Genomic DNA, 24,015 nt, shown 5'->3' with positions numbered 1-24,015 from the left:
TTTTTTTTTTTTTTTTTTTTTTTTAGATTTTATTTGTTTATTTGACACACAGAAAGAGAGATCACAAGTAGGCAGAGAGGCAGGCAGAGAGAGAGAGGGGGAAGCAGGCTCCCTGCTGAGCAGAGAGCCCGATGCAGGGCTTGATCCCAGGACCCTGGGATCATGACCCCAGCCGAAGGCAGAGGCTTTAACCCACTGAGCCACCCAGGCGCCCCTGCAGTATGTCTTTATGTTCTGAGTTTTCATGTCTTAGGGAGTGATATTCTTAAGGGTTTTGATGCACTTTGATTAGAGTAGCTAGAGGTGGGGGGGAATGCAATTAACTTAGGAAAGATGGTTTTTCTTGGACTCTGACAGTTGGCTCTGACATTGGGTTACTCTGTATTCTAATTGCTACTTTTGTGTTTGCTTAGGGTAAGAGCGAACTGGTGAGTTATCTTGATTTTTTTTTTTTCTCTTTCATAATAAAATGTTTTCCTTCCAATGTTCACACTTTTAAACTCTGGACCCTCAAACCCATTTTCAAGCCCTCAGACACATTAAAGTACTAGTAGAAGCCAGGTTTATTTGGGAGCTACTAAAAGGTGATCTGTGGCTAAGGATGTTTGGGTGTGTGTTCTCCACAAAAGGAGATGTGTGACAGGATGCTGCCACGCCCCGATTGTCTCCCCATCTGTTGAATATTAACCCAAAGTGATCTGGCCCCTTGTATCTTCCTGGCTACTGGTTAATACTCTTTTCCAGTGGCTTTCTCTAGAGTAGATCAATGTCATTTCCTGAGTAATAGGACACGTCCCCATTCCTTCTTCACTTCCTTATCCTCTGCCTCTGGCAGTGTTAGGGAAATACCCCGATAAGGACTGCTTCTTACAGCAGCTCCCATTTTTTGCTATGAAAAAAAAAAATTCTCAACCTCCCATTTCCCTCTTTTTGGTGGGGTTGGTCGTAGGCCATTTCTTCTCCCCCTCCTAACTTATATTACATCTGAATCTAATGTAAAAGGCAGATTCAGAATAAATCCAACTTGCTTATTTACGGAGCTCAAAAGTGGAATTAAAAAAATCATTTATCGTTCCTCATTCTTTGAACTATTCCGAAAAAGTGTGTGTGAGTCCTCTAGAATTCTTAATTGCTTTATTGAATGTAATGACTTCTGAAAACTTGGCAAAAAGCCAGTGAAGATTTTTTTGAGAAAAAATACCAGAATTAAAGAATGCTATTTTATCCTCTCTGTATTAAAATAATAATTCTGGGCCCAAAGAAATCAGTATCTACAGTGTGCCTTAAGGGGACTCTTGCAATCATCACTGTTCTCTAGCAAGCTTTCTAGAAACCGAAAAGCCACTGAAATGGAAAAGCCATCTAGTTCATACACTGACCACTTCTGATACCTTCTGTTGCTCGCATTTCTGTACCATCTCTGCTGTCCAATGCAGCTGCTCCCTGGGTTTGTCCTGGGGGGAGTTAACAGCCCAGAGATGGGGTTTTTTTAACCACAGCTACCATTAATTTCTTGTGGAAATTAATGTCCACAGCCTTTGTGCTAATTCTCTCTCATAATAATACAAAGTAATGCTCCTTGCCTTTTTTCCCTAAAGGCATGATGTGGGCAAGTGTCATACAGAATTTTGAAATTATTTTAAGAGATGCTTTATAGAAATGAAAAGGTATTCTAGGTAAGATTTTGTCCTTTCTTTTAATTTCTGAGGTCTTTTTGCACAAATTTATCAAAGAACTTGAGGTGGTGATCATGTTTCATAGAGAGCCTGTTGACTATTTGGTTACTTATAGAAACAGTTTCTGGCCTCTGACCCAATTTCTTCACAGGCATGACAGTAGTCCCCTTGTGTGCAGCTTCATTTCCCGTGGCTCAGTTATGCGTGGGCGCTACGGTCCGGAAGCAGACGATCCTCTTTCTGATGTATCCTCAGCAGGTCCGTAGTAGCCTAATGCCTCGTCACAGTGCCTGGTCATTCATCTCCCTTCATCTCATCACATAGGCCCCTTAACATCTTACGCCAGGACAAGAGTGAGGATCAGTGCAGTAAGATACTCTGAGGGAGAGACTACATTCGCATAACTCATTACAGTATATTATTATAATTGTTCTATTTTGTTGATTTACTCTCTCCTGTGCCTAATTTATAAATTAAACTTTACCACAGGGATGGACGTATAGGAAAAATCATATATAGGGCTCAGGACGACCTGCAGTTTCAGGCATCCACCACCGAGGATAAGGGGGTGCTACCCTACTCGGCAACACAGTATGGGAAGTTTTCTTAAATGGAGGAATGAGATATAGCATTATGATCACCTCCTCCTGTTTTACCATTCATCACTTAGGAGGTTCAGCTGTGAGTTGGGTTTGAGTTTAGGATACCTATTTTTTCTGTATTATCCTTTTCCTTAAAAAGTGTGGGTCATTTTAACAAATAGTTGAACACTTAGTTTGCCAGGGATTGCTCTAGAGCGCCCTCACATACCTTAGTCCATCTTCACAGTTGGAATTCTATTCATATTCCTTATCCCCAGTTTACAGAGTGAGGAAACCTCAGAGTTTAATGACTTTTCAAAGGTCTTCTAGCATAGGAGAGGCAAAGGTGAGAGTGTGAATTATTTCTGACTCCAAGTCTAGTGCTTTTCTTGGTTTTTACCATTTTTGTGGCCCTGCCAAGCAGGGTTGGTGGGCTCCTGACAAATGGTTGTGCCGGTCATACACTGCACTAGGGCAGCCGACCGCACCAGACTGAAGGGAGACTTCTCTTGATTTGTACAATGGTTAACATACGGCTTAGTCCTAAGTACTGAGCATGTTCGAAGTTTATGTCCAGGGTTATTCCCAACTTCTAATTATACCAGGTATTTTCCCCTTAAATACTGAAGGAGATGTCTTCTGGCTACAGAATTAGCAGTTACTGCTGATACAGATCTTTCGTTAGCTTTTTCAGCTAACATGTCAGATAGTACATCTTTCTGCTCATCAACAAGGGTAAACCAGTCTGACATGGGAATCTTCCAGTGATTTGAAGGCAGCACCTTGACACTTTCTCTCTCTTCATCTGTTCCTTCTTTTCCTTTTCTCCTGCCTATGCCAGGAATTGTGAAGTGGGGGATACCTCTGGGCATTGCTTGGCCTCTCAACACCCAAGAGGTCAGCAGCTTGAGAGAGCTGGCCAGGCACCACCTCAGGCACATCTTGCTCAGAAGCTGACAGTAGGGGACTTTCCAATGAAAAATCTGTTCTGTTCCACAGCACACTAGGGAATGTAAAGTTAATAGTAGCCTTGGCTATAGAACACCCATTTCTTAAAATTTAACCACTATTTCTTAGTTACCTCATATACACAGCTCCATAGAGTGGAAACAGTCATTTAACTAAAAATAATATAGCGTGTCTTCCTTTTATTTACAGAAGACTATTTAGCCTCTGCCTGGCTTGCCATGTTCCTGTGAACTGAAACCAATAGGGTTCTCTACATGTTTATGTTTACATTGCAATAGCTCTGGCCAGGCAGTTGCTCCAGTCGTAAGCTCAGGTTGGAAATGTTCTCAGGGATATTTGCAAGGCCTTGTAATAAGTTAAAAAGCAACAGCTGGCTTAAGGTGATCCCTGCCCCCTTCTAAGCTTCTTAGGGGAAATTTTATAGTAATCTTGCTCAGTGAGTGCTCTTTGCACCACTAGGAGAAATTGGCTAATCGGTGTATTATTATGAACAAAAGTTCTGACATTTTACTATGTTCCAGGAATAAAAGGAAGTTGAAGTACAATCTTTCCTATTAGAGTCCGGAATAACCTGGTTCCTGATTTCTAGCTAGATAATCCTATTACATAGATTGGTCCTTGGCCAGCACCAAAGGAAAAGATAGAATTTTTTTTCCTAGACCTGTTTTTTTCCTGCTATCCTACCTAGTCTTCCATTTCTCTTTCCTCATATTAAAAGTGCCTCTTCCTACCTCGTTCCTTGACTGAGTTCAATGTATTATTGGTTCTAATGCTCTCATCTCCTCAGAATTATTGGAATTAAATGGTAATTTTGGTAATTAACATAAGCATTTCACATAAGTGCACGTATTTCCTTTTTCTGTATGAATTTCCGTTAGCTCTCCTCATTCACAGCTCTGGTTTGCTCCATTTATGTGGGTTATTCTGGCTCCTTTTCCCTCCTGGCCTTTTGGCCAGTCAACTCTTCATCAGGGGAAAGGAACAAAATTCAGATCTATGAATTGTGCTTTGTTAGACACAGTGTGTTGGGGAGAACACATTGGAAGTTGAAATAAAGTGAGATCTGAAGATAACTGATGGACTCCTCTTTCTATTCATATGGTAACCTTATGCCCTGACTTCGGAGGGATCAATTCAGATAATCTTGTGGTCTTCGTAAGTACCCACTTATTTGCTTTGCCCTCGGGTTCTGAAAACATGATCGTAACATCCAAAGGACACTCCCTATTCAGGTTCCCAGTGAGCAATGAAATTGCTGGGAAATAGTAGTAGGCTTTGGTGCTGTGACCCTTTAAGGCAGCCCTGAGCATCTCCGCAGTTCTGGATCCTGTCTGGTGAGATCAGGAATGATTGGACCTTCTGAATAGTCCATCTGATTTTCAAATACACCAAGCATCTCCTGGAGAAGAAAGTTGTTTCTCTTTAACCAAGGAATGTCCATCACTTAATTCAAATATTTAAAAAACAGGATGAAACATCTCAATTAAAATTTTCTATCCAAGAGGATTATTTTCCCAGTGTAAAATCCACCAACTTCCAGGATATGCCTGAGTCATTGTGGCTGAGATGTGCCCAAGACTGGACCACTTGTTTTTGATACAATGGACTCTTCATAATGCCAGCTTGGGGACAAGAGGTGATAATTTTGCTTTATGGGCTGAAAAACTCTAACTTGTCCTGGAAAAAAAAATACACCAAGAAGTGTGTATAAACTGTATTAAAATGGTGACCTATTATTAATTTAAGCAAAAACAATGGCAGGTGAAGGTGTTATGAAAAGTTGTACTACTAGAGAGTCTGGGATGATTTGTTTTAGAGCCCTTTTCCCTTAGCATTGACTCTTGGTATTTAAGTTGTTCCTTTTGGAAGAAAGTATCTCTCCCTGGTGAGAATCTGAACACTTTGATACATGTATGGATGAGTATGTATGTGTGATTTGTTTCCCTCATACTATGAATCCTTAAAAAAAAATTTTTTTCACTCCAAAACATTCGTAACAGTGTTATTAGAAGATTGATTTCCAAATGGTGACCTTCGTACTGCATAGCTTTTAGTATTTGCTACACATTGTAGATAACCAGGTTGCGACCCAGCCCTAATGTGGTATGCATTTAATGCTGAACAGTGCAGTCATTTTTTTTTTTTTTTTTTTTAAGATTTTATTTGAGAGAACAGAGGGAGAGGGAGGAGACTCCCTGCTGAGCAGGAAGTGCAATGTGAGACTTGATCCCAGGACCCCAAGATCATGACCTGAGCCAAAGGCAGCTGCTTCCCTGACTGAGCCACCCAGGCGCCCCTCATTTTCCCCTCTGATTAAACTCTCAAGGAACAGAAAAGTGTTTTTGGTAATAAGAAAGTATTTCTCAGTACCTAATTACTCTTGTTCATATGCTTCCCCAAAGGGTCATATGCGTGGTAACAACAGTGGTTGGTTTTTAAATGGGAAGATTGTTATTTCCTTAGTATTACGATGTTCCCTACTTTGAGAAGAATTTTTCATTCGTGAGGGTATATGCATCCGTCTCCAGTCCTTGCTCTCCTCAAACCCGATCTTGCCTGCTGTAAGACCATGTCCCAAGGTTCCACTTTAACAAACAGTAAAGTTGGGTTTTTTTTTTTTTTAACAACAAAAAAAAAACATTGTGTTTTTTTTCTTCTGTCTTACAATTGGTTCTTAAATTTAATTTTCAAGTGAAGAACAGTACAACTGAAATGAGATAAATGCACAATGTGTAGTGGATTTAGAAGATGGTATGAAACTCATTCAACAATGTGCAATATTTCCATTCAAGTATGTTAATGTAAAGATGTCTAAATGGATCACAAGCTTAAAACATCTTTAAAATAGAAATAAATAACTATTATCTCATGAGTATCTTTTCTAAGAACTTTGTTTAAGTGGCTATAGCTCCATCTTGGCTGGAGGGAGCTGTTTGTTGTCATCATATCAAGTTTTAACCAGTCTTGCTTCGGCAGAGGTGTCCACTCAGTCCATCTCCTACAGCAGGAAAGGAAAAAAAAGCCAGAATTAAGCAGTCTAATTCACAAACCAGGATTCAGTTCTTAAGGACTCTGGAGCCACAATCAACAGAAGTGAAGCTGAGTCTTGTACACATTCTGTGGAGTTTCTGGAGTCCTGTCATCCTTTGAGCCCTCATCCTCCTCCTTGCTAGATGGCAACAACCACAGAAACAGGCTTCCCAGATGCTGAGATCTGGATCTTCACATCTGTTGAGTCACTTACAGTACCAAGAAGCACCTTAGTGGGTCTGAGGAATGGAGATGTTTCATTCCCTCAGTACTTTTTTTTTTTTTTAACATTTTATTTATTTATTTGAGAGAGAGAGAGAGACAGTGAGAGAGAGCATGAGCGAGGAGAAGGTCAGAGGGAGAAGCAGACTCCCTGTGGAGCTGGGAGCCTGATGCGGGACTCGATCCCGGAACTCCAGGATCATGACCTGAGCCGAAGGCAGTCGCCCAGCCAACTGAGCCACCCAGGCGCCCCCTCAGTACTTTTTTTTAGGATTTTATTTTTTTTTTGAGAGAGAGAGAATGAGTTGGGGGAGGGGCAGAGAACTCCCCGCTGAGCAGGGAGCCTGATGCGGGGCTCTGTCCCAGGACCCCGGGATGGGATCGTGACCAGAGCTGAAGGCAGGCGCTTAACTGACTGAATCACCCAGGGGTCCCTTATCCCTTCAGTATTTGGTAAGCTGTTAATACAGATTGCCATGACATCTTGCTCACTTTTCCCCCTTTAGATGGTTGTTGTTGAAAGCTGTCCAGGAACTTTCTCAGGCTTACCTTCTTCTAATAATTCAGCTTGACTTAATATACTTGAGTGAAGATTTATATTCATTCTCCTCTTTTAAAATGCTGGCATGGGGCACCTGGGTGGCTTAGTCCATTGTTTCCAACTCTTGATTTTGGCTCAGGCCATGAGATTGAGCCCTGCATCAGGCTCTGCACTGGGCATGGAGCCTGCTTACTAGTCTTCCTCTCCCTCCACTCCTCCCCCCAACTTGCGTGCAGTCTGTCTCTCTCTCAAAAAAAAAAAAAAAAAAAGCTTAGAAAAATGCTGGCATGTGCGAAGGCCATGGCAGATACAAAAAAGGCGTTGAGACTTATCAGTAAATATTAACAGGGTTAGATACCTGGGTTATATTTCTGACACACAAAATCCCAAACATTCACTATTATTTTCAAATTTACAGTAAGATACATCTACTTAATTTCCAGTTAAAGTGAAGCAACAAACTTTAAGAATTGGCCCTTCTTGGGCAGCATCATAAAGAACTTATTTTTAATATCTTGGACAGGTTTTATGGAGAAGATTTTAGCTAGTTTTTCTCCCCTTTGACTATTTTGGTCTCTCCCCAACATCCTGTTTGGTAATGTAAATTATGGGCACCTGGTGGCTCAGGTCAAAATCCCAGGGTCCTGGGATCGAGCCTCAGGCTCTCTGCTCATCGGGGAGCCTGCTTCTCCCTCTGCCCCTCCCTCCCAGCTTGTGCTCTCTCTCTCAAATAAAATCTTTTTTTAAAAAAGTAAATTATAAACAAGATGGGATTGGGAGGGAGACAAACCATAAGTGACTCTTAATCTCACAAAACAAACTGAGGGTTAATGGGGGGAGGGGGGTTGGGGGGGTGGGGTTATGGACATTGGGGAGGGTATGTGCTATGGTGAGTGCTGTGAAGTGTGTAAACCTGGCGATTCACAGACCTGTACCCCTGGGGATAAAAATATATGTTTATAAAAATAAAATTTAAAAAAAAAAAGTAAATTATACTTAATGTTCGTGACAAGGTGAGAGCAGATGAGCAGCTCAGCTCATCTGAGCTGAGCTGAGAGCAGCTCAGCTGAGGATACACCTTTCATGCTCCACTCCCACCTACACCATCCTATTCTGATTCGAGCAATAGTATAGCATAGTATACCTATGAAGTATGTTCTGATAGTAGCTTGTCTTAAAAATAACATTGATGAAGCTCAAAAGGGCATTAGGTGCTCATTACCACCCTCTACAACACAACTTTCTCACAGAAGCAAAACCAAGCCTTTCTACCTAAGCAAGAAGATCCTGAAGCCTTTCTTGTGGTTTGGTCACCAGAACAGAGGGAGAAAGGATGATAGGAGCCCTGTAGCAGAGTTCTGTTGGGTTTCCAAACCTTAGAGGGACCAGGCAGAAACCAAGAGGATTTAGTGAAATGCCAACGAGCTGACATCACTGGTTCTTACATTTCTTACTAAGTTCCTCACGTAGGTGAACAGGTTCTGGTTAATAAAGTTCACTGTTGTGCGAAAGACTTCACGGAGCAAGGATGGTGTGTGATCGGCCACCTTTTTGGCCAAGAACATGGCCAGTATCAGCATGGTCTTCTCGTCCTCCATGTCTGTAGGGTAAGTCTGCATGACCTGCTCCAGCGCAGCAGTGAGGCGCTGCCTTCTGTCCTGCAGGGGTGAAAACAGGGTCACACAGCACCAAGTTTACTAATATCTGCCTATGAGAGGAAAACAGTCCTCCAATGTTAAGTAGAAAGAAGCATGCTTTCATTTCACAGGGAGGAACGTATTAAACAGCTGAGGAGGTTGGAGAAGAGAATGAGAAATGATTTAATTTTGAGAGACAATGAAAAAGGGAGACTGGGCGCACTCCCTGCAGCTGGACACTCATTCACCAAATTCATTTTTGTGGGGCATGTGTGTAAAATTTAGACAATGGAACTGAAGAAGCCCAAGTTCTTCCCTGCCTCTAAGGCACTTAAAGTCAAGAATTAGTTAACTACCAAGATGTTTTAGACCTATCTTACTGGCGCAGACCTAACTCCAGGGAAGGGGATGAAGGGGCCTAAATGTGCCATTCTCACCTAGCCTAGGTGGCAGGGGCGACCCATTAGACCATTAGACCCTAAAGGACCTTCAAGCTCATCAACTCAGATGCAAAGTTCAGTTAACACTGTGGGAGAGGGCCTAAGGCAGAACATTACCAAGTCTATGACAGCTGCTGAAGAACTCCAGAGGAGAGATCCCTGGAGTGAAGACCTGCTCGCAGGCAGAGGCTGACCTGACTGACTGAAACTTGGAGGACAAATACATTTCTGTGTAGTGAGGAGCATTTGCATTTTCAGCTGGTAGTCAAAGGATGGAACCCTTCTCTCCTCTGAACTCCTGTAGACATAGATTTAATAGCCTTAGAACAGTTCTCTCTCCCACTACGTTTCTTTCTTTTTTTTTTTTTTTAAGATTTTTTTATTTATTTTATTGACAGACAGACAGACAAGTAGGCAGAGAATCAGGCAGAGAGAGAGGAGGAAGCAGGCTCCCCGCTGAGCAGAGAGCCCGATGCGGGGCTTGATCCTAGAACCCCGGGATCATGACCTGAGCTGAAGGCAGAGGCTTTAACCCACTGAGCCACCCAGGCGCCCCTCCCACTACGTTTCTTTAGGAAAGGCAGAGTACTTTATGGGACCCAGCAAGGGTTGGAAGCTCTGTTAGTACCTGTGTATTGATTATAACCATCAAGTTAAGAGTAGCAGGCTAAATAAAATGTCACTTTTCTTGTGTCTTGACATTCTCTACTTACATTGTTATTCAACTCTCTGAAACCGAAGAAAGAGTAAGTTATTTATGGAAGAGTCATATACATTTTGTTAATCTGCTTAGATTTGTTAATCTGCTTGACTCTGACTTAAGGTTCAAGTTTCCTAAATGTCAAGTAAGTTGATTCTTCTGAAAGACAATTAACCACGCTATGATTCTATTTCCAGTTGTTTTGTAGGCAGTCATGAATTGAGACACCTCACTGGACACTGGTCTGTCTGAGAGGAGAGCGGCGAGGACAGACCTTGATGGTTTAATTAACAACTGAACATTAAAAGACAACCTACTGAATGGGAGAAGATATTTGCAAATGAGATATCTGATATAGGATTAGTATCCAAAATATATAGAGAATTTATACAACCCTAAAAGACAAAGAATCCAATTAAAAAAGGGCAGAAGACATAAACAGACATTTTTCCAAAGAAGACCTACAGATGGCCAACAGACACATGAAAAGACGCTCAACATCACTTATCATCGGGGAAATGCAAATCAAAACTACAATGAAATATCACCTCACACCTGCCAGGATGACTAAAATCAGCAACAAAGGAAACAACAGATGTTGGTGAGGATACAGAGAAAAAGGAACTCTTGTGCACAGTTGGTGGGAACGCAAACTGGTGCAGCCACTCTGGGAAACAGTATGGAGGTTCCTCAAAAAATTAAAAATAGAGCTACCCTGTGCCCCAGTAATTGCACTACGGGATACTTACCCAAAGAATACAAAAACACTAATCGAAGGGATTTTTATAGCAGCATTATCTACAATAGCCAGATTATAGAAGCAGCCCAAGTGTCCATCAATTGGTAAATGGATAAAGAAGATGTGGTATACAGTGAGATACCACCTCACACCAGTCAGAATGGCTAAAATTAACCAGTAAGGAAACGACAGGTATTGGCGAGGATGCGGAGAAAGAGGAACCCTCCTATGCTGTTGGTGGGAATGCAATCTGGTGCAGCCACTCTGGAAAACAGGATGGAGGTTCCTCAAAAAGTTGAAAATAGAGCTACCCTACAGCCCAGCAATTGCACTACTGGGTATTTACCCTAAAAATACAAATGTAGAGATCCAAAGGGACACGTGCACCTGAAAGTTTATAGCAGCAATGTCCACAATAGCCAAACTATGGAAAGAACCTAGATGTCCATCAACAGATGAGTGGATAAAGAAGATGTGGTATATAGGGGCGCCTGGGTGGCTCAGAGGGTTAAGCCTCTGCCTTCAGCTCAGGTCATGATCTCAGGGTCTTGGGATCGAGTCTCTGCTCAGCAGGGAGCCTGCTTCCTCCTCTCTCTCTGCCTGCCTCTCTGCCTACTTGTGATCTCTGTCTGTCAAATAAATAAATAAAATCTTAAAAAAAAAAAAAAAGATGTGGTATATATATATATATATATATATATACAGTGGAATATTATGTAGCCATCAAAACCCCCCAAATCTTGACGTGTGCAATGACGTGGATGGAACTAGAGGTTATTATGCTAAGCGAAATAAGTCAATCAGAGAAAGACAATTACATGATCTCTCCGATATGAGGAATTTGAGAGGCAGGGCAGGGGATCGTGGGGGTAGGGAGAGAAAAAGTAAGACAAGAAGTGACGGGGAAGGGAGACAAACCATGAGACTCAATCTCGGGAAACAAACGGAGGGGTGCTGGGGGTGGGAAGGTAAGGAGAGGGTGGCTGGGTGATGGACATTGCGGAGGGTATGTGCTATGGTGAGTGCTATGAATTGTGTAAGACCGATGATTCACAGACCTGTACTCCTGAAGCAAATAATACATTATACGTTAATAAATTTTTTTTTAAAAGATGTGGTATATATACCATGGAATATTATTCAGCCACAAAAAAGAATGAATGCTTGTCATTTGCAAAAACATGGATGGAGCTACAGAGTATTACACTGTGAAGTAACCCAGTCAAGAAAAACAAATACCGTATGATTTGGCTTATATGTAGAATTTAAGAAGCAAAACAAACAAAGGGGAAAAAGAGACAAACTGAAAAACAGATTCTTACTATAGAGAACAAACCACTGGTTACCAAACAGGGGAAGTGGGTGGGGGATGGGTGAAATAGGTGAAGGAGATTAAGGGCACCCTTATCTTGATGTTCACTGAGTCATACATAGAACTATCGAATCACTGTATTGTATACCTGAAACTAATATAAGTCTATGTTAACTACACTGGAATTAAAATTTTAAAAAACCTGACCACTGAAAAAGGTTCTCACACTTCCTGACTAACCCAGAAAAGGCAGTGGTGGATTTTCTCACTTACTTCTTCCGACAGTCTCCTATTCATGAACTGTGTTGCCAGGTTATTCACCAGTCCTGGGTGGATGCTGCGATCCATATCGTCCCCTATTTTGGCGAGCTGCCTGGCGATATCCTGAATGATTTCCTCTTGACCCTGAGAATCTAAATGTTCAGGCAGGGGCACAGAGACACAGCGGATTCAGACAACGGCCCTGTCTGACCCCTCCCACTCCACCCAGTACCAGAAATAGAAAGGGATTCTGCTTTGGAAGACAGCGAGCCCGTTCGTACAGCTCACCGCAGTGGGCTTGCTGAGCATGTGGTCTATTCTAGAAGAGCTGCAGTGTGAAGACCTGGAACCTGCAGCTGAGGGCAGCCAGGGCAGGGTGCTGGGGCCAGGAAAGGGCCTAAGTAAGCAGAAAGACTGGAGAAGCAGGCCCCTCCCCGCACAGAGTCAACATTTGCTTGTGAAAAGGACAGTGACACCAGGGCATCTGTGACCATGGGAGGCTGAGGCATGAATCTGACGGCACCCTTCCTGGCTGCCAGTTCTCTGCCCCATCACATAACAGGTGTCAGCCTCCATTAGGGCCAAGGCTCTGCCGCCAGCCCGAGTTAGAGCCGCTCATCTGCCACAAAGAGCAGCTCCTTCTCTCTGAGACCAACCCCACTTGCCCTGCCATCTGCCCTCCTCCCTCCTTTCCCTCCCTCAGCATTCACTACTACACCATTTATCTATGTTCTTGGTCTGACTCCCTTGCCAGAAGGTAAACTTCCTAAGAGCTCTGATTCTTAAATGTTTTGTTTACTATCAAATACACAGCACTGAAAACAAGGCAAGGCACACAGGAGGTGCTCAATAAACTGCACAAATTAATGAGTCAATGAACGTATCCTGTACCTAGCTCCTAGTAAGTTCTCAATAAATGCCAGCTGTGGTTATTTCTCCCATGAAATCTATTTCTTCTGTGTCTGCACCTTCCCTCTGGCTTCTCATTTACCCAGGACGGACATCTCAGCCTCTGCAGTGCTTGCAGCTATCACATCACGTGATACAAGCAGGTGTCCCGTCTTCTCTCAGAGCACAGACACCCCTGTCCGTCCTACTGTCACCAGCGCCCCCACTCGGGTATGGGTTCTCTGCCAGCTCTCACCTGGGTCATGATGGCAAGCTCCGAGCCCCCTCTCGCTGCCTGCCAGGCCCTTGCCCACTCTCCATGATATGCTGCGGCAAGCTGGGCATGGAGGTGCAAGAGTGAAAGAGGCTCTGAGGGAGTCAGGGGCACCAGCTGGGACCCTGAGCCCTCAGCATTTCACCTGCCCCTCACTGTCTTCACCATGACCTGTGGAGCATGGCTAGGACGTCACTTCTCTACTCCTTCACAGGCTCGCAGCTGCTGAAGTGACAAGCTGCAGCCCAGCCTCAAAACACCTTGGACCTTAACTTGTACTATTCCTTCCAAACGCATTAGCCAAACCCAACTATTCACACAACCTTTCAACAGTCTTTCCGCCTGCAAGCGTCTGCTGATGCTGTTACCATCGCCTCTTACCAGTTTCCAAAGAACCAAAATGTACCCCTTCCTCCACAGGCCAGCTCAACTGCAGTTCCAGCCAAGCAGTCTCTCCTGACTCTCCAGAGCTCCCGCTGCACTCACGGCCTCACTGACCTCTCTGAGCTTTTCTACCTTGTTCCAGCAAACTTCAGGAGTCCTGGCAGATTCGATAAGTATTCAGCTGAGTAAATGAATTCACCAATGGAACTGTGGTAAACAGAGTCTCTATTCTGCCTTTTGCTTCCAAATCTTGTCAGGTACTTAACTCACAGGCCAGTTTTCTACCAGAGGTGAAGGATGGTACACAGCCCCATAATCACTTTTACAAATGTCCTTTGAGTGAAGCCAGGCTTTGCAGTCTAAGGGCAAGGAATGGTATGGAAGAGCAAAGGACAGCCCAGGTGGCAGCCTCTGGGTGCAGTTAGCCCTGCAGCAGCTTCTGAGAACTAAGCTGTTCCTGCCCCCATGCCCTCCCTAAGCCTTCCCAGAGAGGACCAGTTGCTCTAACTCAAGTCTAGGGCCACCCCTAAACTTGCCTGGGTTCTAAACCACAGAGTCTTTGGCACAGAAAGTCCTGGCTCGTGGGTAACTCCGGCCATATCCCATCCACCCAAGTTAAGATAGAGCTCGAGGTCCAAAGGCTGAATCAGCTGTCGGTCTGCCCCATGGCCACCAGAGGGCAGTGCAATTTCCTATGCTGGGAGAAGGCTGGGCGGCAGGAAGGATTTGACTCGGCTCTCTGCTAGGTTGGGAGGCCTGGGTCCAGGTCTTCACGAGTCACCTTAGGCTTTTAGGGCAGTGATTCTTACCAGGGCATATACCTCATAGACACCTGGGAGTCTTACCACCCTAGAGCACACTGGTTCGGGCAGCTGGAGTCAGGCCCAAGGACTATGCATTATGAAAATATTCCTCATGGAATTCTAATGTGCTCAGAATCCAGGAGAGGCTGATTCTGAACATGCTTCCCAGCTCTGCTCCCTCAGCCTTCACCTCAGGATGGCCTCCATCTGTGGAGGCTGCACCAATGGCAGAGAAGGGTAAAAAGTACACTTGGAAGGGATAGCACAGGGATGAGGGTGAGGAGAGGTGAAGTCTGGAAATCAACTAAGTAGAAAGTCAGGCCTGCGTCACTGGCGTCTTCAGGTCCAGACCAAGCCACCATATGACACAAACATCTATGATGGACTGACACAAGATGGGAGATAGCCCCAAGCTCCCTTCCAAAACTTGGGTTCCCTGCAGGTTCCTGGAGACAGCAAGCCAAGATCTGGGGCAGAGGCCGCTGCGCCAGATGCCTACCTCTCTCCTCACTTGCCAGGAAATGGCCGCAGCGGTTGCCGTCTGTCTGCAGCCCATCGTCTTGCTCCTCCTGCAGATGAGCTGGCACGGGCAGTTCCCGGCCCAGGACCTCCAACTCTTTGTGGAAATTAGAGTCGGAGTAGCTTTGGAGGAAGCCAAACACCAGCAAGTTCGTGATGCACTCATCCTGGAGGCCTGAACCATTGCTGACCTAAGATAAAAAGGGAGTCAGGGAGATGTGTGGGAACCCGGGCCAGGCCCAGAGGCCTTGCCTGCAGCTGAGCTTGGCAGGAGCTCTGGGGACAGCTGGGCCTGAAATAGCTTACTGGGCCAAGACGTCCAAATGACCCCGTGGGCCCGACAGGCAGTGAGACCCAGTGGGCAGAGGCCAAGTCTGCAGTCAGTGCTTGCTTTAAGCAGTGCCCCCAGTAGGTGCCAAAGAAAAAGTTCTAATTCTGCAGACATTTGCATGACATCCTGAAAACACTGAGCTGGGGTAAGCTTGCTTTTGGAGGAAGAAGGTCCAAAGGCTGTTTTAGGGAAGTCAGCAAATATCAATTGGATGCCATCCTTACACCTGCATGCTTTGGCTAACTCCCATGTATCTTTTAGCACCTTCAGCCCACCCTATCAGCTATGCAACCAGCAGTTAGAAGTTCTTTATTTTTCACAGTCTCCTTTGTGGGCTAAGATGCATCGTGTGACAGCCCATTTTCCATAAATCCTGGGCAGTAATGACTATAGATAATGCCTCCCTTTGGGCAGGCTTGGTTTGCTTCAGGAGGATATGGCCCTTCACCACAATCTAGATGTATGGGGATGGCTCCTGCTCTCACACAAGGGGCTCAGCCCCTCATCTGCCAGCACCACGTGCTGTGGGAGCTCGGCTCAGCATCTGCGCTCTGGGAGCCAGGAGGGTCGTTTCTGGGGTAATGACTGTCCTGGGACAGTGTTCTTGGCAAACAAAGGTGAGTGCTTCTACCCCAGTAGCCAGCTGTGCTTGGAGCAAGCAAAGACCTAGGATGAGCGAGGGAATCATCCAGAAGGCTGGGGATACTGAGATCACCCAGGAAAATGTAACAGGCACATACTTGGCTATAAGAGAAGCTCAGTAGAAGAAGATGAAGGTGCTGGTAACATTTATTTGTCTTCTAAGTCCTGAAAATTTTTCATTAAAAAATTTCAGAAAACTTTTAGGACAGTTTTTAGAGGGCAGATTGTTTTAAAAAAATGAAATACATAAAACAAGGTGCTTATGTATTGTGATTCAGCCTTTCCTTCTCCAGAATTATTTCTTAAAAGGGGGGGAAATATATAAAAGTTCTACTATATCAGATTCTTAAATTTGGTACGTTGAGGCCAGGAGGCACAAGACAGCTCAGAAACTCAAGAACACCCTTCATTTCTACCTGAAGGAGATGTCTTGGCCTGGAGAGAAGAAAGGAGGACTGGGGCTGGATTGTGAATGCTCAGTCCCCACTGAAAAGCAGCTGGATAGACACTGTTAGATAGGCACAGGTCAAGAACAGGCTGTACTAAACCTGGTGGGCTTAGAGCTAATAGTATTAATTCCAAAAACAAACAGAGCTTGTGAGAAATCAAATTTGAAACTGGGACCTTTAAAAAAAAAAGATTTATGTATTCATTGAAGAGAGAGAGAGAAAGAGAGAATGAATGAACAAATGAGCAGGAGGGCCGGAGGAAGAGGAAGAGAGAATCTCAAGCAGACTCCACACTGAGCGTGGGGCCTGACATGAGGCTGGATCTCCCCACCTGAGCTGAGTTGGACGCTCAACTTACTGTGCTACCCAGGTGCCCAACTGTGACTCTTTCTGATCTTCCAGTGATAAAAGTTGAAATGGATGTCTCGAAAGACATAAGATTTGATAGCCATCTATCCTTCTAAATCACAGGAAAAAGCATGTTAAGACAAATGATCAAGGGACACCGAGGTGGCTCAGTTAAGCAACCGGCTTTTGGTTCCATCTCAAATCATGAACCTCAGGGTCATGGGATGAAGCCCCATGTTGGGCTCCACACTCAGTGGGGAGTCTGCTTGAGAGTCTCTCCCTCTTCTGTCCGTTCCCACTCATGCTCTCAAATAAATAAATCTTTAAAAAAAAAAAGGGAGATATGCAAAAGTAAATCTCATGCTATAAAATCAGTTTCAGAGTAGAGGAAAAAAAATGGAAAGCTGTCCAATGTGTTTTAACAAACTAGAACAATCCAGGTGCCTAAACCTGGTAAAAACAGCACCATACAAACAGTTAAAAAAAACAAAAAACAAAAAAAAAAAAAACAAAAAAACTAAACCAATTGCACTTATCTTGTTTCTCTAAATATAAAGGAAAAAAATCAAAGAAGAATGCTAAAATGGGGGCGCCTTGGTGGCTCAGTCGGTTGAGCGTCCACCTTCGGCTCAGGTCATGATCCCAGGGTCCGGAGATCGAGCCCCATGTCAGGCTCCCTGCTCGGTGGGGAGTCTGCTTCTCCCTCTCCCTCTGCTGCTCCCCCTGCTTGTGCTCTCTCCTCTCTGTCAAATAAACAAATAAATAAATAAAATCTTTTTAAAATTTAAAAAAATTTTTTAAAAAGTGCTAAAATGTGGATGAACGGTACCGTAACAGTTTAAAAAAAAAACCAAAAAACAAAAACCAACACAAGACATGGTGTTCAGTGCAGTAAGTCAGACACACAATAGGACAAATATTGCCCGACTCCACTTCTCTGAGGGACCGAGAGTAGTCAGATTCACAGAGAGTGGAGGGAGCTGCCACAAACGGGGACAGCAGGATGGAAGTTAGTATTTAAAAGGGACAGAATTTCAGCTGAACAGGTGAAAAGTTCTGGAGGTGGATGGTGGTGATGGTGTCACTACAACATTAATGTGCTTCATGCTGGTGAACTGTGTTCTTAAAAAAGGTTAAAATGGGGGCACCTGGGTGGCTCAGTGGGTTAAGGCCTCTGCCTTCGGCTCAGGTCATGATCTCAGGGTCCTGGGATCAAGCCCCGCATCGGGCTCTCTGCTCAGCAGGGAGCCTGCTTCCTCCTCTCTCTCTGCCTGCCTCTCCGCCTACTTGTGATCTCTGTCAAATAAATAAATAAAATCTTTTTTAAAAAGGTTAAAATGGTAAAATTTATGCTATGTATTCTTCCACAATTTTTTAAAAACTGGAAAAACCTCCAAAGAAAAAAGTTAGAAAAATCTACAACAGGATGAAAACTGTGATGGGGGCCAAACTCTGAAATGTAAGAGGAAATTGCTCAGGGTTTCACTGTGAACCCCAGCTCCATGGGACACTGGGCAACTTGTGCATCTTTGTTTTCTCACCTTGAAAAAGAGAAAACACTGGGAGTAATTCTATCCCTCTTCCTCCACTGGAGGGTTTTCAGGAGAGATGGACAAGGTGGACAAAAGCACTCGTGGAAGTTCAAGAGCCACACAGCAGGACATAGCAATGCTGTTCTAATGTAGACACCTCCGCAATACAGGAAAGGACACAACAGTTGCCAAGTTGAAAGGGACAAGAATGGGGGCACCCAGCTGACTCAGCAGGTAGAGCACGCAGCTCTTGATCTCGGCATCCTGAGTTCGAGCCCCACTTAGGCGTAGGATTTACTTAAAAGAAATAAATAAATAGGGGCACCTGGTGACTGACTCTTGATCTCAGCTCAGGTCTTGATCTCAGGGTTGTGAGTTCAAGCCCTGTGAGGCCTACTTAAAAAAAATTAAATAAGTAAGATCAACCATAGTACAGCAGTAGACCTGCCCTACAAGAAAAACTAAAGGAAACCTTATACATATATACATACACGGAGAAGACAAGAATGGACAGGAAAGGCGCCGAATGGAAGGGAATTCTGGATACCGAAATAGACCTTTATCTGGACAAAAGGAGCTGCTGAAATCTTTTGGTCAAGCAGCTACCACCTCTGCTGAGCCTGCCATGTCTCGGACACTCCGGATACCCAGCTGAGAAGCCTGCGGTCTCCACTCTTCAGGAGAGCATCCAACTACACCTCAAGCATCTGCCAGGGGCTAGGCGTTGCTATGAATTCGGAAACGGTGGGCCACCAATTTACCATCCTTAGACTTTTTGCAGATACCTCCCCCAATAGCGGGTGAGGACAAAGGCTACTGCACACAGCGTGGACACAGAGGAGCCCCTGGGGCTGAGGGCCTCTACAGAAGTTGGCAAAGAAGGGAAATAGAAAAACTATATAGGAGGTAGATGAATAGAGAGCTTTTGACTGGATAGGCCATGATTTTCTCTTCCAGCTAGTTAAAAGGGGAGTACAGAGAACGCATTTAGGTACCATCCTGCTGAAGCCAGGGGAATGGCCAATATGACCTTGGGAGGATTGCTTCCAAGAACTCTAGAGCTTCCAAATGGTCCTGAATCAGAAAGTTGCCTTGCCCTTCCAGTGAGCAACCAGGCACAAGGTAGAGGGAAGAGGACGAGGAGACAAGGTCTTTCTTCTTCTTTACTGTGATCCAGTAAGTTGTGAATGTGAGGCTCCTCCCCGAAGCACTGTCAGAGAAGGGGTCAGCAGGGTCCACACTGACAGCACACACACGACAAACAAGCTGGCCCCGGTCACATTCGCTCCCACACTCACTCCCCCTCCCAAAGCATTCCACCAGGAGAAGCCCAAGAGCTGACCTTAGAATCCATGGCACAGGTGGTCTGGCAGGCTCCGACTTGCTTCTGGCTTTGTGGGTGTCCCAAGTCAGCAGCCTGGAAGAGAACACACATACACACAGAGTAGGCAGCTGTTCCTGCAGGGACACCCCCTCCGGGACCCTCAGGAGAGAATTAAGGGCGCCATCCTGGGCCCTGGCTCTAAGGCGCGCTCCAGCCACAGAAGCCAAGCTCACACCTTGCCCATCCCAGCCACACTCACCCAGGATGCTCCTTTCTCAGCATGGAGCCTGGGCAGCAACCGAGTGAGCAGACTGTGAAATTTTCCTCAGTATGGAGACTTGCCAAGGCACTGAGAGCTCTCCAGGGTCAGTCCTCCAACCTCAGAGTTCAGCTTTCCCACTCAGAGCTCACTGATCACAAGACCTCATTGATCAGGCAAATAGGGCAGTCTAGTTCATGAATTCTTTCTAAGCAAATACTTATATTAGCGCTTTTCCTACAAGAATAAAGTTAGCTGGGGCACCTGGGTGGCATAGTTGGTTAAGTGTCTGACTCTTGTTTTCAGCTCAGGTTGTAATTTCAGGGTCGTGAGGTTGAACCCCAAGTTGGCTCTGACTCAGTGCGGTGTCTGCTTAGGTTTCCCTCCGCCCCTCCCTACCGCCCCCCTGCACACTCTTGCAAATAAATAAATAAAATATTTTTAAAAGGAGAGAAGAAAGTTAGCTAATAAAGTATACCTAGAAGCTTTCAGGGACTCTCTTGTGATTACTATGACCACTAATACGACTACTACACAAGCCTTCCTTTAGCGTACAACCATTCTCAGAGCCTTCACATTATCTCTTCTGTTCCACACAACCATGCTGAGAAGCAGGTAGTGTACTGGGTTGATCCTGGCTTATCTGGATGGAAGAATAAGGTGTGGGGAGTAAGAGACAGCCAGGCAGACCACTTCTCCCCACAGGCCACATGGTTTCAGTGGCATTCATATAGAAAGAACTCTTGTAAAATGTAAAGAAAAAGAAGCTTTGAAAATAAAATGTCTTCTTAGCATTTGGTGGCCAAGAAAGAAAGAAAGAAAGAAAGAGAATATATATTTGACAATTACACAAAAGATTAAATCTCCTCTATGGCATTTATTCCAAACACAATAACCCTAATAAACAACTGACTGGACAAAAGGCAACTGGGGATTGAGTTCAAAGAGATTATACCCAAGAAGTGGAATATACATAACTTCAGGAGAGATCCTGAACAATGGTTTCTATAGAACAGTATCAACAATATAATACCACCTTAAAATGTATCTCACTGTGTATGTGTGTGTTTACATATAATATTAGGTTGAACCAAATGAAACGGTAATTTTGTGGGGTAAAAAACAGCCAAATCTGGCAATTTTATCTTGGTTCTTAAATGTAAAGGAGATAAAAAAAAAAAAAAAAAAAAAAAAAAACAAGAACAGACAACCAACTCCTCTGTAGGAAGCAAAGTTGAGGCTCTCACATGCAAGTGAAAAGGAGGCCAAGACCAGCACCGATAGAAGTCATGCCTTTCCACACCAGGCAGCCACGCACATTTGCAGAACACAATTATTCTCAGATGTGCCCATCTCCCAGTCTCAGGTGCTCCTGTCGGCCTTTGGGGGTCATGCAAAGCTAGAGGCTGCACCCCAACCCTCACACTGCGAAATCTGGAAGAGCCCACCCCCATGGCTGGGCATGGCCTGGGGGTGTCAAGAGCAAAGGACTCACATGTATTTGAACTGGGAACCAACAAGGATGCTACGTTATGGGCCATCTACAGGCCCTCCACAGGGCAAGAGCTGGAGCCATTATCAGAATCAGGACAAAGAATAAAACAGAACACGCCCCCAGGAAAAGGGCCACAGAAGCCAAACCATGTCCACAAGTCACTGCCAATACAAAGGTGCTGTGAACAGAACCCTGGCCTCCAGCTTGTTCTCTCAAGAACTAATTCACACGTGGGGCTCCTGGGTGGCTCCGTCAGTTAAGTGTCCAACTGGGGGCTTCCCCTGAGGTCATGATTTCACGGTTGTGAGATGGAGCCCCTGCGGCTAGCTCCCGGTTCAAAAGGGAATCCGCTTGAAGATTCTCTCCCTCTGTCCTCCTCCCATTCATGCCCATGCTTGCTCTCTTTCTAAAATAAATAATCTTTTTTTTTAAGATTTTATTTATTTGACAGACAGAGATCACAAGTAGGCAGAGAGGCAGGCAGAGAGAGGAAGAGAAGCAGGCCTCCTGCTGAGCAGAGAGCCCAATGCGGGGCTCGATCCCAGGACCGTGGGATCATGACCTGAGCCGAAAGCAGAGGCCCTAACCCACTGAGCCACCCAGGCGCCCCCAATAATTTTTTTTTTAAGAAAAGGGAAATAATTCACATAAACCTTTGATTTCCTCCAGACTTTGATACAATGAGAATAAAAGGACACCTTGCTTAGAATGGAGTCATGGCCAGCAGGGGGCGCTCTCCTGCGCTACGCCTGCTCATGAATTTCGGACCCAACAGGAAGAACTATACCCTACAATCCTGACAGTACTTTACTACCTCAGGACCCCAGCAGGAGCAAGAAAGGTTTTCCTCCTGCCCCAGCAACAACCCAGCCAATGACAGACTCTTAAAGTCAGCCAATGAGAGGTCACTATACTCAGAACTCCCGGTTTACTGCAATGGGCTTCTTGCTTTTAACCTCCCAGCAGTCCTCGTTCTGTGAACTTCCTACGGTTTTGCCTAACTTGCTTGTCCTGAATTACAATTCTCTGCTATTCGGGAAGAAAAGCCCACTGCTGCTGGTGAAATCAGTGGCAGTTTTATTTCTCAGGTTAACAGTATTTGGTGATCAGAAGTGGGACCCCCAACAGCTGCAAGGCTGGGCAGTAAGCAGGTGCTGGGATCCAGAGTCAGTCGGGCTTGCTGGTTTCTGGCCCTGTCTTTGGAGGGTAAGTTTTCTCCTGGATTTTGAGTTCTGCGCTTTTTATGCTTGACCTTTCCAGGCTTTAAACTTGGAACCTGTTTTAAGGTCCTATCCTTTCTGAGAGTACTTGTTTGGCCTTTGGTCTGACTCCATTTTTAGGAACTGATTGTTCTTTTGGAATTGTGATGGCTTTCAGTCTGACTGCTTTGGGACCAGGCTATTCCTATTGAAACTTTGCTGTTGAGGAACTTTTCTTTTTGCTCTAGAGAAACAAAAAACACCTAAGAAATGGGATTCCAGTCATACAAATGCCCTTCTTCTGAGACCCTGGCCAGGTTTTTCTGTTTAAAAACTACATTCCCCTCCAAAAATAAAAAATAAAAACTACATTTCCTTCTCATGTACATTTCTAACTAGTGGACCGACTTAACTAAAAGTAATTTAGAATGTCAATGACCATGAGGAAGTTTTTCTCCCCAAACTTGTTTTACTCTAAATTAGGAAGCTGTAGACCCTAAAAGGGGTAAAAAACTGAAGGGGATGTCTATTTTTTTTTTTTTTAAGATTCTATTTATTTATTTGACAAACAGATCACAAGTATGCAGAGAGGCAGGCAGAGAGAGAGAGGAGGAGGAAGCAGGCTCCCAAATGAGCAGAGAGCCTGATGCGGGGCTCTATCCCAGGACCCTGGGATCATGACCTGAGCGGAAGGGAGAGGCTTTAACCCACTGAGCCACCCAGGTGCCACGGATGTCTATTTTAATTGGTACCTTGAGGCTCCCAAATGTCAGGATTCTAGGTTTGCCTCTTTGCAAAATACTATTTTGAAATTAACTGAGGCAAACATTTGAAAGAAGTCAAAACTGCTTCTGGAGCCCCCACCCATGCCCACCCCCACCCTTATTTCCAGACAGGAGGCAGCCACCTGTCCTCAGGCCCCAGCTCCCATGCCATTTTCCTCTATTCTTTCTACCAGACTTCACTTACTTTAGCTCCAAACCTCTTGCCACTCTCTCCTCTCTTAAACCTATTAAACCTTGCCCCTTTAAAGATTAGTCTTCTTAGGATCTCAATAAACCCCAAGTTTCTTATGTTTCTTGGACTAAGGCCAAACTGCCAACCATAGTTAGAGTGTTTCTTAAAGTAACTGAGGGCCCAGTAGGTTGCTAAATAATTTAACATACTCAAACTTACCAACCTGGTTTCTCAAATTTTTATCAATTAGTCCACATGCTTGGTGAGGGCCAGGCCAAACACTGGAAGAAACTAGCCCAATGGAACATCCTGAAGGGGATTTAGATAACCAAACTCCTAATTTTGGGCAAGGTGCTAGAACACTCATTGGGAAATGCTCATTGGCAATTACAGTAGCTTTTCCTAAGCCTGCTGGTTGGAATAAAATTCAGGTTTGCAAACAAAGCCTGATGAACCTGCTCATGACTATTACAATTAACTCCAAAATGTTTTTAAACAAGGTT

General features: G+C 44.6%; 1 protein-coding gene across 1 annotated transcript in view; it reads right to left on the bottom strand.

Moving 5' to 3' along the window:
- Window positions 1–5,939: 5,939 nt before the first annotated feature.
- LOC111159768 (BH3 interacting domain death agonist) overlaps window positions 5,940–24,015 on the bottom strand; it is a 47,013-nt gene continuing 28,937 nt past the window's right edge. The window contains exons 2-6 of the mRNA XM_022522360.1: window positions 19,621–19,695; window positions 14,957–15,167; window positions 12,121–12,260; window positions 8,465–8,677; window positions 5,940–6,224 (exon numbers count right to left, since the gene is read on the bottom strand). Coding sequence (XP_022378068.1) covers window positions 6,213–6,224; window positions 8,465–8,677; window positions 12,121–12,260; window positions 14,957–15,167; window positions 19,621–19,632 — 588 coding nt within the window. The 5' untranslated portion in view covers window positions 19,633–19,695 and the 3' untranslated portion in view covers window positions 5,940–6,212. The remainder of the gene's footprint in view (window positions 6,225–8,464; window positions 8,678–12,120; window positions 12,261–14,956; window positions 15,168–19,620; window positions 19,696–24,015) is intronic.

Source organism: Enhydra lutris, unplaced genomic scaffold (assembly GCF_002288905.1).
Source record: "Enhydra lutris kenyoni isolate GAN:26980312 unplaced genomic scaffold, ASM228890v2 scaffoldscaffold69, whole genome shotgun sequence".
Lineage (NCBI taxonomy): Eukaryota > Metazoa > Chordata > Mammalia > Carnivora > Mustelidae > Enhydra > Enhydra lutris.
The sequence above is the reverse complement of the archived record's forward strand: the minus strand, read 5'-3'. Positions and strand labels throughout refer to the sequence as shown.